Source organism: Thamnophis sirtalis, unplaced genomic scaffold (genome assembly GCF_051295495.1).
Source record: "Thamnophis sirtalis isolate CommonGarterSnake01/CBP01778 unplaced genomic scaffold, rThaSir2_p1.2 scaffold_5, whole genome shotgun sequence".
In the NCBI taxonomy this organism is placed as follows: Eukaryota; Metazoa; Chordata; class Lepidosauria; order Squamata; family Natricidae; genus Thamnophis; species Thamnophis sirtalis.
In genome coordinates, this window is record NW_028261385.1 from 44,713,034 (window position 1) to 44,728,227 (window position 15,194).

At 37.7% G+C, this 15,194-nt stretch overlaps 1 protein-coding gene across 1 annotated transcript in view; it reads right to left on the minus strand.

Annotated features, from left to right (window-relative positions):
* LIX1 (limb and CNS expressed 1) overlaps positions 1 to 11,993 on the minus strand; it is a 33,207-nt gene extending 21,214 nt beyond the window's left edge. The window contains exons 1-2 of the mRNA XM_014056276.2: positions 11,878 to 11,993; positions 2,500 to 2,663 (exon numbers count right to left, since the gene is read on the minus strand). Of these exons, the coding sequence (XP_013911751.2) occupies positions 2,500 to 2,663; positions 11,878 to 11,959 (246 nt within the window). The 5' untranslated portion in view covers positions 11,960 to 11,993. The remainder of the gene's footprint in view (positions 1 to 2,499; positions 2,664 to 11,877) is intronic.
* Between the last annotated feature and the right edge of the window lie 3,201 nt (positions 11,994 to 15,194).

Consider the following 15,194-nt stretch of genomic DNA (forward strand, 5'->3'; position numbering starts at 1 on the left):
AAAATGAAGCACCATATTCATGGGTGGCTTTTTCTGCTAATGCCTGGTATAAAAGGCATTAAGAAAATAAGAATGATATAGATCCATGAAACTTCTTAGATTTTACATAGTTGCGGGGGGCAGGTAATTTCATTACTCTCAGACCCTTCCAGAGCTAGTGTTCAAATATGCTTGAGAGATATTTTAATTGATTCTGTTTTTTTAAAAAAATCCTTAAACACAATATTGATATTTAATTAGAAAAAGCACCTTACCTGAAATAGGAGCTAATTTAACTATAATTCTTAAGAAAAAAATGATGTCATTCTCCCCAATCTCAGTGTGAAACCACTGCAACACTATAGTGACTTAAGAGAGATAAATGTAATATCAAATCCCATATTTTATTAGCTAACATCAGTGTATAGGGTTTTGCAAAAGCCTTGGCAAGGTAGTTCACCTGCACCTAAAAGAAATATCCTCAAACTCTTAACTCTGATTCCTAGTCAGTGGAATGTTCTGCCTGTTATTGCTGAGAGTGTTTCATAGATAGGAAAGGAAAAAGGTGGTTTGTGCACTGGGTTGCATTAAAAGCCAACCCATTAATCAGTGTTATTGCTTCCATCTTTTGGAAATTGGTCTTGCAATTAGGATATTTCCCCCCCTTTACTTTGTTCCTGAAACAATCTATTAAAAAAAAAGTAGAGGTGCCTGTCTAAAGAGTACATCAGGCTTATCCTGTCTAATCAGTCTAATTACCCTTTCAAGCCTTCCACTGATAGACTCGGTAATGAATCATAGCTATCAATAAAGAAGGCTAAACAGAATGGATGTTCCATGTCAACTAACAGCATCCAAAGTGTATCATCAGCTCCTTTGTAATGCATTTAGGAAACATTAGTTTAGGTGATGAGACTAATGGAAGGAGTACTGACACAGTTGCAAATGTTGGCAAAGCAGAGTGAAATATTATACAGTGATGATGGCATAACAAGTAGTAATTGCATTGTTTTTATGAAAAACTTTAAAGGCAAACTAATGACAATCTTCCCATTATTTTTCTCTCATTAGATGCAAATCCCTGGCAGCCAAAAGCACTACAACGATTCCAAATTCAGAGAAATAATTCAATCCCGTTTGCATCAAGGTAGAAGATTTGTTAATACAGCGCTCTTTACAATAAAGAGTAACTTTCATTTAATGACTCATTGGGTCATCCTTTCAGAGATGTTTCCTTAGCAGATTCTTCAATACCTTCAGCAATGACAGAACTTCTAATGTACAGCACTGCCTTCATTGGAAAAATTGGGATCTATTCAGAGATGTACATGTTTTCAAAAAAGCCCATATTGAACTGTATAGCAGTCAAACATCAGTGCCGGGAATGTTTTGTGATATTTTGTATTATGTCATAAACTGTTTTATGATAATTTTAATGTCATAAAATACATAATTTTATGTATAAAAAGTTTTATAACATTTGCCAAATTTCAATTCGATAGAAGACATGGGACCCAGATTTTGAACACATTCTGTAAGTTAGTTTGTTTGAGACATCTTAGTTCAAAAATGGTTGCCCTAAGATGGAATATTTCACCCAGTTAAAGGTTACAGGTACAAGAGTATTATATAGAATTCCTTAGACACATGTTATGGAAGGCACCTTTCTGGGTTCTGTCTTTTGAATATTACATATTCATTACTATTTATTTATATATGATTCTACGTTTGGAAATAAACAACATAGAATTATATAATATTTGAACTGTTGGTAGCTTGACCTTGGGGTGAAGGGAGAAAATATAGAGGGACTTAAGCTGAAAACTTAAACTGTAATACTTGAATATCTTTCATGCTTGTTCTGATTACATTTGACATACTTGTTTGCTTTGTGATTTTGATCTGATCTAATATTAGGTATTAGATCTAATAATCCAATACTCTAGTTAATACGAAGACTGTACACTGTACTTTAAGAATATTTTTTTAAAAACTGGTCCCTGATGTCTACATGAAAGGAAAAAGAAGGTGAAGGCCTGCTCTATGACATTGAGACAAATATTATATTTGGATTTAAAGGATCCAGTTGGTGATTGTTATCTGCCAATGTTTCTTTTGAAAAAACTATCTAGCAACTGACCTCCACATGTTGCTACTTTTATTAGATGTATCTATGAACTTTTTGTAAATGAAAGGATCCTCCAGTCCCAGGAGGCTCTAAGTCAGTTGAGGAATCCCACAGACCAAAATGGGCATCCTGAAGTCTCCTGGGCATTTGTTCCAGGAGGTAGGGAGATCATGAGGAACAGATGGGGAAAATGTCTGGGCTTCCACTGGGAGGGAAATTCCATATAGGTTTCACTAGGTCATTTGATCTTTTCCCCACATTGCCTCACAAAGAGCCATTGCCTTTGGCTCTTTTGATATTGACATAATTCTGACGAACTCAGGGTAGGATAAATCAGATTTCTTCCATATTTCATACTTTGTCATAAAATACACTACCTTATACATTCTTACCTGAAAGTTACCAAAACAGCTTCCTCCAGGCAGGGTGACATAACTTACAAACGGAGGCCCAGGCAAGTTTAGTGACTCATATACCACAGTGCCTTCACTTGAAAATACACCTTTCTGTTTCTGTTTGTTCTCCCAGAATTCCTGAAGCATTGCCACAACGTTCACTATCAAAATATAGGAGTGAATGTTTTAGTCACAATTCATTGCCTAAAACCCTATATTAATAGCAAAACAAGAGTTATACCACTGTTGAACTGATCAACCTGTAGCCAGAAAGCAGTTGTCTAGGCAGGGGCTCCCATTTTTGACGACTGGAACATGCATGGACTTTAATTCCCAGAATTTCTCAGCCAGAGGGAATTTTGGTAGTTGAAGTCCATAAATGGGAGCCCTGTTTTGGGTCATCCAAGTGTGATTCAATATTTGAAGTATTCACATAGACTGGCATTTTTCATTTTCCAAATAGGAAAGTTGATTAGTTAAAGTAGAACTTCAATAATTATTTCAACGTTTCTGATTTCATAAGAATCGAGTTGGAAGAAGCATACTATGTCATTGAGGCCAACCTACTGTTTAGTGTATGGATCAAGATGAAAACACAGTTAATTGCTGTCTAGCCTGTATTTGAACATCTCCAGGGAAAAGCAGGCTACCATCTTTCTGGAAAACTGGTCTCACTGATGAACTATTCTTACTTTTTTTTGGGGGGGGGGGGATCCTAATATTCAGTTGGAATCAGTATTCACTTCCTATCACTTAAATCCATTCCTCGTGGTAGCATGACAGAACACAATTAGTGTTGCTAGTTTCTGGGCAAGATCTGTTTAATTTGTACATATTTTAATGTGCAGTATTTTATGTTTTAAATTTTGTCATATTGCTTGGCTTATTTTAATTGTGATGCTTCTGTCATGAATAAATTAACCAACTTAAATCCATTACAGAATTTCTTGTCTTGCACTCTGGATTTAAAGAGAACAAGTCTTGATCATTTCCTGTGAGATTATTACATTTCTTTACAAGATGAACTGGAAACAAGATGTACAGAATACAAGAACTTCTGATTAGATTTATTATAAAACAGCTAATGGAGCTATTATGAAATAATCCCAGCAACAGCTGTGTATTAAATACAAAATCCATTTAGAGCAAAGTCAGGATTCAGATTCCTACATCTCTTTCTACTGCCCATGGAATGTAACTCAGAGAAGCCAGTGTCTTCTGGGTTGAAAGGACAATTTCCACCTGCCTCTTGTTTGGATAATAGACTGTTGTAGTAACAGGCTGACTGTTTTATGTAACTCTCTGCACTTTATAGACTTGCATGCAACATCTCAAAGATACATGAAATTTTAGTTAACATTCACATGTTTTCTTCCCTTTAATTGTAAAGACAACTGGAGCTAAGTTTATTAAGATTAGACAATATGTTTCTTTCTAGCCTTCAGATCTTTTGACAAGAAGATATAGTGTGTGTGTGTGTGTGTGTGTGTGTGTGTGTGTGTGTGCGTGCTTCTATATTTCAATTCTTGGAAAAGCTTGATCGAATTGCAACAGGATATAAAAGTAATAATAATTAAGTGATACCTTTCTTAATATTTCTCACACTGTCAGGAAATTTGGTTTGGGGATAAAAGAGTAAATTAAATCAAAATGGTAACATGCATAGAAAAATAACACAAAACTCTATAGCAGCGATGGCGAACTTTTCTGTCCTCACCTGCCGAAATTGTGTGTGTGTGTATGATAGTGTGCAGGGGCGTGCCCTCCACCCACAATGCAATGCGCCCCACCCACCTTCTCAAGTGCATGTGAGCCCGGAGCCCAGGGGAGGCCATTTTCTCCCTCCCAAAGACTCTAGGAAAGCTTCTGGAGCCTGGGAAGGGTGAAAAATGGGACTTCTGGAAGTTCTGTTTTTCACCCTCCCCAAGCTCCAGAAGCTGTCCTTGAGCCTGGGGAGGGCAAAAATGGTCTCCCCTGGCCCTACGGAGAGGCTGAAAATCAGCTGACTGGTGCACACATGTGCGCTGTAGCTGACAAACGGCAATGGCTCACGTGCCCGCAGAGATGGATCTGCATGCCAGCTGTGGCATGCATGCCATAGTTTCACCATCACAGATCTATTGCATATTGTGCAGAGATGGGTTTCAAATTCCAGCACTACCAGTTCGCTCATGCTTGCGTATGCACTTGTTCGTGGGCAGAGCCCCCTGCCGCCCCCACTACTGGTTCTGCTGATCCGGGACAATCCAGAAGCAACCCACCTCTGATATTGTGGCCAACCAGTGTGCATCAAAGCAAAGCTCAAATGTCATGTTCAAAGTATCAGTTGCATAGATTTCTCCTTTTAGCTTATTGATCTCCATATTACAACAAAGTAATGTGTTTTCAAACTAGCTTTCAGCTGACCTCACCTGTTTCAGGTCCATTTAAAATTTAATGGAGGAAAATGTGAGAGTGTGCTATATGTAGCTGTCTTTAGTGCATAGCTGTGTAGTAACAGAATGAAAATTTCTGATGAAGAATACCATATGAAGCCATTCCTATAGAATAGGTTCTCAATTGCTATTGAAACTCCATGCATTTTACATCATTCTTATTCTCTCTTTGTCTTATGTCATCCATCAAAATGTTGATAGCTATTTCAAAAAAGTATATAGTCTGGCTATATTGAACAGCTTTATATAAGAATACCATAATGCTAAATATTTTTGTTTCACCATCCTGTTATAGATAATCTAATGCAGTGGTTCCCAAACTTGGCAACTTTAAGATTTGTGGACTTCAACTCCCAGAATTCTCCAGCTGGCTGGAGAAGTCTTAAAGTTGCCAAGTTTGGGAACCACTGATCTAATGGAAAACCTCCAACTCTATCAAAAAGCCTTCTCCAACACGGAGCAATTCAGACTTCCAAAATTACCAGTAAGATTAGCTTTCTGGATTTGCTGTCCCAATGAATTAGAAAGGTATCTGATTAGGGAAAGGCTGTTATAAAATATGAGTAAAAAGGGGGTTGATCTACTTGTCAGAAGAGCAAAAAGATCCAAATAAACAAAAACTAAAATAGGAAACAGGTGATTGTATAATAGTACCGTAGAATTAAGATTTGACAAAGAAAATTAACAAAATTGATTTCTGATCACCACTAAGGGATACTACTTAATCTCTTTGTCCTTAAAGCCTAGCATTGTCTATAACTTATGATCATTTTTCAAAGTTATGACCTTTGCAGTATCCCCATGATCATGTGATCAAAATTCAGATGCTTGGCAGCTGATTCATATTTATGACTGTTGCTTTGTCCCAAGGCCATATGATCACATTTTGTGACCTTCTCAGAAGCAAACTCAATGGGGAAGCCAGATTCACTTAATAACAGGTAACTAACTTAACAGATGCAGTGATTCACTTAATAACTGTGTCAAGAAACGTTGTAAAATGGGGTAAAACTCAATATGTTTCACTTAACAACAGAAATTTTGAGCTCAGTTGGGGTCATAAATCTGCATAATTCAAATTTTATTTTATCTACTTTGACTGTATTCACAAAGCTAGGACATGCATAATACATACGTACACATGCGTTAGTGCCCTTAGTTTACCCATTAAGAGCCGTGGTGGCGCAGTGATTAGAATGCAGTACTGCAGGCTAATTCACTGCTCACTCTAGGAGTTTGATTCTCACTGGTTCACGGTTGACTCAGCTTTCCTTCTTTCTGAGGTTAGTAAAATGAGGACCTAGATTGTTGGGGGTAATATGCTGACTTTGTAAACTGCTTAGCGAGGTCTCTAAAGCACTGTGAAGCAGTATATAAGTCTAAATGCTATTGCTATTAACACGAAGCCATAATTGATGCATTAGAGCCAAGGTGGCGCAGTGGTTAAATGCAGCACTGCAGGCTACTGCTAGATCAGCAGTTCAGCGGTTCAAATCTCACCGGCTCAGGGTTGATTCAGCCTTCCATCCTTCCGAGGTGGGTAAAATGAGGACCCAGATTGTTGGGGGCAATATGCTGACTCTCTGTAAACCGCTTAGAGAGGGCTGAAAGCCCTATGAAGCGGTATATAAGTCTACTGCTATTGCTATTGCTATTACTTATTTTAGAAAGCTAAAGACATACAAACTTAATTATGGCTTTGAAAAATTTGTTTGTGGCTACTTACACATGAGTTACCAACTTGCTGCAATTTATAGAACAACAAATGATCAAATGATCAATATTAAAGCTGAAGAACCATTACAGAATAACTGCTTTAGAGAAAGCACTACATTGATCACAGATTCTTTGTTTCTGTGGGCTCTCCATTCATGATATGTATTCATTTCTGTGACATTCTTTCTGTGCATTATTCTACCCTAGATAAATTAGGCTTGAGGTTGTAATATGGAACAGGAACAAGATGTGTGAATTAGGAAAGCAAAATTATCCTGTAGACTAAGAATAGAAAATTAGCTCTTTTCTCTTCTCTTTCTTCTCTCTCTCTCTCTTTTTCTGTCCCTCCCCCCTCTCTCTTTTCCCTCCCTCCCTCCCTCCCTCCCTCCATTCCTGCTCTCTGTTTCTCATCTACCTAACTGCTTACCTACCTACCTACCAGGGCTGGGTTTCAACCGGTTCGCACCGGTCCCTGCGATCCGGTTGGTCGCCGAACCCGGAAGTAAGTAACTTCCGGGAACGGCGAAGCCCCCCCCACGCCCGCGCGCGCCCGCACACCCGCGCCCGCTCCTTACCCGTTTTTTTTGAATTTCGCGCTTTCCACGCATGCGCAGAACGCCTGCGCAATCCTCCAGGAGCAGCTGGAGCATCGCGCAGACGCTAATACGCATGCGCGCGCCGCGTGCGTGCGCGAGGACGCCGCCGGCCTCGTTCCAACCGATCCGGTTGGAACGGGGCGAGAAACCCACCCCTGCTACCTACCTACCTACCTACCTACCTACCTACCTACCTACCTACCTGTTTTCAAGCAGTGTCACTACAAGGCTTTGATATTTTGAAGGACAAGCATGTTTATTTTTGACCATTTTTCACAAGTCATCACAAAGCAGAGAACAGCTAATACAATGATTAAGTTAGGTTGAATTTTTTCACTACGTTTTGGGAAAGGTTTATTTTTCAATGAAACTATTTCTTTTATCAAGCATGTAACCTGGAACCTATCCCTTCCTTTCCCTTATGTTCTGGTTGATAAAATAATACAACCCCAATAACATTTTTACTTTGCGAAAGAGTTGCTTTGGAATAGTTCTGTTTAGGATTGCTTGCAAAAAAAAAATTGCTTTCAGTGGAGGTTTATTGCTAGGTCAGTGCCCTTACCAATCAAGTGGAAGTGGGCCCCTTGGAAATCAGCAAAAATAATGGAGACTTGCACTGGATACATAAAGCATCAAAGAGGCAAAGAAGACAATAGTCTCAGGTTTAAATTGCAATAAAGAGACCACACAGAAGTGAAGGAAACCACCCGAGGAATAAATTGTTAGAACTGATGGAGGAATGTTAGAGCAGAAGCCTGTTGCAACCTTCCTAGCTGTGTCTGGAACTGAGACAATCCTGAGGCTCTTTAATGGTCAGAAGTAAACCATTTATACAGAAGACAGGCAGTATATATTTCCTGCTAAGTCAATTGTAAAAAGACTTTTCAAGAGAAAGGTTGTTTTATTTAACTTGTCAGATTAATATTAAACAACCGTTTGACTATTGAGTAGGAAAAATAACAGTCTTTTGGAGTTTAGTATATATCCAAGGTCCTCTCACCCTCTTTTTTTAAAGGAAAATTCTTTAATGCAAGGCTACTAAACTTGCCCACCATTTCCTCAATCAATCTACATCACGTAATCAGTAAAATTAGGTAATTTAAACATATATAACTTTAATGTTCCCCTTCTGGCAGCTGCCTCCCATTAGGGGCTATAATTTAACAGATACCTCACACTGAAGCTGCAAAAGGTGTTCTCACTTCTGCATACACACATTAAATGTATACGAAGAGAAAAATGCATGCTGAAATAGCTATATGGATACAGGAATAACAACAAAAGCAAAACAGTTTATTTACTTTGATGCATATGCCAATCATCACCAAAGATTTTCATTGGCTTACAGCAAACTGAAATGAATAAGATTAAAATAATAACAACAATGTGTCTTTTATGTCCTGTGCTAAGCACATTGGGCTACAAGCATACTCTACAAGTCTCAATCCACATCTTTCCATTTAAGATTGATGTTTTTCAGGTCTTTCTGAAATGTTTGGCATCGCGTTTTGTTTGGCCTTTCTCTTTTGCTTTGACCACCTGGTGGTATCCAATGGAATGTGGTCTTTGTTAGATTTCACTCACTCATGCCGAGCACATGTTAGAGCCAGTTAAGTAGTATCAATGATAAAACAAAACAACAACACCCTTAGGGTCTTCATTCACTATGATTTACAACTCTTTGGAAGCTTGATAAAGATGAGATGATTTGAAGTGGTAGGGTGCCTCAAAGATGTGGGCACTATTACAAGAAAGCTCGAGTCCTAAGTAATAGTGTGATTGTTTCACTGGTGATAACTTCAGGAAAACTCCCTCTCTGATTTCTAGAAGTGTGCAGAGAAACCCAGAGAAATGAGAAATGTGGACAGAGAGAACTGAGAAATCTGGACAGAGAGGACTGTGAAATGTGGACAGAGAGGACTGAGAAATGTGGACAGAGAGGACTGAGAAATGTGGACAGAGAGCACTGAGAAATGTGTACAGAGAGGACTATGAAATGTGGACAGAGAGGACTGAGAAATGTGAACAGAGAGGACTGAGAAACGTGGACAGAGAGGACTGAGAAACGTGGACAGAGAGAACTGAGAAATGTGGACAGAGAGGACAGTCCTCTCTGTCCACATTTCTCAGACCTCTCTGTCCATATTTCTCAGTCCTCTCTGTCCACATTTCTCAGTTCTCTCTGTCCACATTTCTCAGACCTCTCTGTCCACATTTCTCAGTCCTCTCTGTCCATATTTCTCAGACCTCTCTGTCCATATTTCTCAGTCCTTTCTGTCCACATTTCTCAGTTCTCTCTGTCCACATTTCTCAGTCCTCTCTGTCCACATTTCATAGTCCTCTCTGTACACATTTCTCAGTCCTCTCTGTCCACATTTCTCAGTCCTCTCTGTCCACATTTCTCAGTTCTCTCTGTCCAGATTTCTCAGTCCTCTCTGTCCAGATTTCTCAGTCCTCTCTGTCCACATTTCTCAGACCTCTCTGTCCATATTTCTCAGTCCTCTCTGTCCACATTTCTCAGTTCTCTCTGTCCACATTTCTCAGTCCTCTCTGTCCACATTTCTCAGTCCTTTCTGTCCACATTTCTCAGTTCTCTCTGTCCACATTTCTCAGTCCTCTCTGTCCACATTTCATAGCCCTCTCTGTACACATTTCTCAGTCCTCTCTGTCCACATTTCTCAGTCCTCTCTGTCCACATTTCTCAGTAAAAGACACATTGTTGTTATTATTTTAATCTTATTCATTTCAGTTTGCTGTAAGCCAATGAAAATCTTTTGGTGATGATTGGCATATGCAACGCCCCCAAACTGGTTCTCTTGTTTTTTGCTTCTGCACATGTGCACATCAAGAGTGTACGCGCAGCGCAGCCATGAGAGAACTGGCAGTAGCAACTGCTGGAAGCCACCCCTGCTTCTCAGTACTCTGTAGAGTGCTCTGAGTACTTCTACAGTACTCTGTAGAACTTATAACTGGATTCCACATTTTCAATATTAGGAAATTTGCCATATTGAAATATGATTATTGGATTTCTCAAACCCTCTGTTTTACTAAAGGATAATTTCTACTTTAGAAGTGATTTAGAGCAGTCAGTTTATAACACAGCAAATAAGAAGTAGTGAAATAATTAAAGAGTGCGAAGATTACTAAAGTACTGTTTTTGATGATTGGCTCCACTTTTGTGGTGAGATTCTATTAAAATGATATTTTAAACCCATCTTGTTTGACATTTGCTTTTTCTGCTTTATTATAGCTATGTTCTCACCCTATAATCTATGGGTGGTCACAGTAACCATCTGAGAGGCCAGTAAATATACTTTCAATCAAAACCTTGTCTGATGATTTTCAGGAATTCACCACAAAGAAGGGGAAAGAAAGCTTCCCATCTTTTCTATACCAAATGCTCCTTGCTTATAAGATGCATCTGCTCCTACAAGGTTACAGAGTGAAAAAAAAAGCCTCAGTTGAACGTAGGATGGTTGCATCAGGAGGGAGTTTTAATTCTGGGTGGGCTAAGGAAGTTCTGTTCGTGTTTGTTTATATAACTGTTGATTTCTGACAAACTATGTATGCAGTAACAAATGCATAACTGCTCATTGCCAGCTGCTTATTTCAAGCATTAATCCCATTTAATTTAGAAAGAATCAGTATATGCAGTGTCATTTAACATAAGAATTAAGCATATCCTTAAATGTTTTGTAACATATTTCATGATTAGCTATTTTTAAAAATATTATTCTGAAAAAAAAATGTGAAAATTAGGATAAAACTAACTGACTGCTCCTCTGTCTCCTTCTTTCTCTCTCCATTGTCTTTCTACCTCACACTCACGGTAAACAAAATGTGATATCAAAGAAGGTGATGGAACATTCTTAAATAAACCTAAGAAATTTTGCAAACTGCTCAAAACTGATTTTCTGTAGCATTCAAGGATTTTACTTTTCTGAACTTGGGATTCCAGGATCCTGATCCTCTTAGTCTTTAAAAGTTCATCTTTGAATATTTAGAAGCATGATTCAAAACTAGCAAGCTCAGATTGAAGCTGAAGGAAGAAAGCTTTTAGATATTGATATTTAGCATTTTTAGAGCTAGATTTATTATAGTACAAATATTAATGGGAAAAATAAACACAGCACAAATTGTAACACCAATTTAGAATTCCCTATAGTGAAACTAAATGCTCTATGGAGTAATTGTATGTCTGCATGAGTACATACACTAAAATCATGTTTTACTGAGATTCTGTATTGTATTAAATGTATTAAAATAACACATACATGCAAAACTATGTATGATCTCATATAAAGATCACAATATAAATTGAAGTCTTAATATTTTGCAACAAGCCTTTTATAAGACACATTCAAACTACCTAGAGACAAAGTATTTCCCAATATAATATGCTATACATGAGTGGATTATTATTTTTTGCTGAATTCTAAGACAGTAAAAACAGTTACTTTATATTAAGTCAAATATGTTACTGATAGAAAGCAAAATACCATGCACAGTCTCTTAGTCTTTCTCAATAGTGAATCTGTACATAAAACCTTACGGACATCTTTGCAACATCTCTGTCCTACAGATTTCAGCAAGTACCCTCCCAGTAGTGCAGAAACTTTGGTACTCACAGTCTTTAAATGCTAGTGTAGGGTCTCTGTGAGGCAAGACTTGAGAAATGATGTGCTGTAGAGATTCCAAAGTTCTGTCCATCTTGAGCTGCCTTTTACCAGACTGCCCCCGCCAAGTGTCCACATGCCGGAATTCTTCCAGTCCTGTCTTGAATTTATGCAGCTCATTGATGAACTGGATTACCAACTGATCCCTTTCAACATCTGCCAATCAGACATTGGCCAGATTCGAAAGACCCTTCAGGGGGTCTCCCTCCCTGGCTCACTTATTTTTGTTGTTGGCTGAGCTAATTAGGGAGAGAAGGAGGCTGACTACCACTTTCTTCTGTGAAACACACCCACCTACTGGCTGGCTAGAGAAGCTTAATCATGAGAAAAGCATTCCTCTTCTCATCCTGACATCTAGAAAGCCAGAGTTTGGATTTCTGTTAAGTAAGAATACAACCTCATGTCGCTAACACAAAGGGGAAAAATTAAAGACATTGACAAGGTATATAGAATTTCACATATTCAATCAGTGGTAAAATGCGAACAGATTTACTCAGGCTATTGGCAATGCTGGTGTTTTAAATGAAACATGCTCCATCTGTATTTAAATACCTTCCTTTATTTCCTGACACCTTCAAACATTTTAGCCCCACTCCAAATTTTTTTTTTTCATGATTGGGTTTATCTCTGAATTTCATCACAAAATCACTTTAGTATCGTGGTAAATCTGAAAAGAGTAGCTATTAGAAGAGCAACATTTTCTTTCATTTACATTTTTCACTGGGTTTTTTTTCCAGAAAAGAGCACTTGAGGCAGTCAAGAAGAGTAATAAACAAATAGTAGTAGACTTGTAAAAATGTCCAGACTTACAAATTACAGGTAGTCCTCTACTTACCACAATTGAGCCCAACAATTCTGATGTTAAGTGAGACATTTGCTAAGTGAGTTTTGGCCCATTTTATGATTTTTTTGGCCACAATTGTTAAGTGAATCACTGAAGCTGTTACATTTGTAACCCGGATGTTAAGTTAATCTGGTTTCCCCATTGACTTTGCTTGTCAGAAGATCACAAACGGTGATCACATGATCCCAGGACATAGCAACCATATGAACAAGGTGTCAAGGATCTGAATATTGTTCACATGGCCATGGGGTTTCTACAAAGGTTGTAAGTGAAAAACTCTGAAACTGTGAAAAACTGCAGAGAAAAACTAATCAATAAGTCACTTTATTCAATGCCGTTGTAATTTTGAACGGTAACTAAATGAACCGTTGTAAGTTGAGGACTACCTGAAATTAAAAGAAAAATTAAAAATACAAATTAATTGAAAGTAAAATTTAACATACTTCAATAAGAAGAAATAAATGACACTTTCGCACTACAGATTTCTTTGGCAAAAAGTTGGCTTAGAGGCCGAAAGTTGTCTGGGTAGAAATATTCTTGTCTCTGATAAATGAATACCTGAGAGAAAGTAGCCCAGTAGTTACAGAGGCTCCAAGCTATTCAATTCCCCAGAAATGGGCTTCTGGTCCTTATGGCTTTCAAAGGATATTAAAATTGGGCAGGCTACTATGGAAGAATTTTTCAGGAAATCATCCCTAACCATTTCTGTATAATGAAAGTCATAAACAGCACTTAGAATTTACCTGGAAGTAATTATATTGCCAGGGAAGTTGTTTTATTAACGCAGGCTGGAAGAGAAATAATTTCCAAGATAACCATGTAATCTAATTTCCCCAACTTCTATTGTTTTTATCAAATGTTATCTATGGTAATTCCTTAATTTCTGAGTATTAAAAACTCATAGTACAAATCTCTACTCACCTGCTAAAATCCAAATCCCATTTAACATTAAGCAGTTTGGTAAACAATTGCAACTTTTGAAACAGCAATGATTAGTTGGATATGCATTCTGAATACAGCAAGAAAAATACTGAAGAATTCATTCTATGGAATGTTATTGCGTACAGCTGTGTTCAGATTGTTAGGAACATTCATTCATCTAGCCTACACGTTTGCTGAAGTTCCTAGTAAATAGATTTGATTGAATGTATGTATATGAGAGGAACGGTTGAGTTCATGCTTTGTATAAATGACATGTTGACCTTTTAGAGACTGGTATTAATCTAAAAGTGGAGTTAGGGAACATTGGTTATTTTTGGCCATCCCTTTCCCTTAAGTAGTGCTGTTTTATTCAGAAGTAAATTTAATTGTTCAATGGTGCATAACCTTGAAGTATGTGCATAGGATTAGAGCCAAATTCTTACATTTATATTTAATTTTTTAATGTACCATTTTTTCTCTTTCAGTGACTTTTTCTGTACTGTATGAAAAAGCTGATGAACAAGCCATAAGCTGAGAACCTAGAAAAAAGATGGTGCAGTGTTTATCAAATCAAATGACTAAATGGAATCAATTTACCAAATTGGAATAGCAGCATGGTGTATGAATTGAATCTGATGCTTGATTTTTTTCCCTAATTGAGTTGGAAAATTACATTGAAACAATTCAAAGTTTGTTTTGCAAGGAAGGAAAAATTATATTGAGTTACCACATTTTGGATTAAATCGATCATTTAGATTAGATCAGAGCTAGATTTATGCATCATACTAAGATTTAATGATATGGGTTTGATTTTTGCTTCATATAACACTGCACTAGGCAAGCCAAATTATAATGGCCTATTTGTCAAACTATGGTAAAACCTGGTTTACTAGTGTGTGTGAATACAAAAATCGTATTGTTAACAGCAAAATCTTTCACTTGAACTTTTGGGATGAAGAAAGGTACAACGCTTTGATAAATGCAATGTGTATATTCCAACAGGATGATTCATTGTAACTCGAGCATTACATAGTGGCATTACCTCTATTTATAGGATCTTGGTCACATTCTAAAGACTGTACTGTGCCAGCTAAAATTAGGCATAATTCTGAAGTCTCAAATTCAGTTTTGCTTTTACACACTTTGGGATTCTCCGGGTTCAGGAAAATCTGCACTGAAATGTGTATTACAAGTGTTGCAGACACATTTTGCTATGTGTTTCAGAAGTGCAATGATCCATAAGTGAATTGTTGTCATATTTATAATTTGCGCGGGATCTGAATTTTGGGGGGTTGGTTGGTGATTGGATACTTCTTGGGAAGTATCCATTGATCAGTGATTGAATTTGGTGCTATTCTCTTTTGGTTGGTCCACTTTCTCAATTTGTTGTGAACATTTATATTTTGTGCTTGGTGGTAAATCACGTGTGGTTTCATTGTTCCTTTGATGGCACCTTCTCTGGTCATTCTGCAATTTACTTGATCGATTGTTGCTGCATATTGCC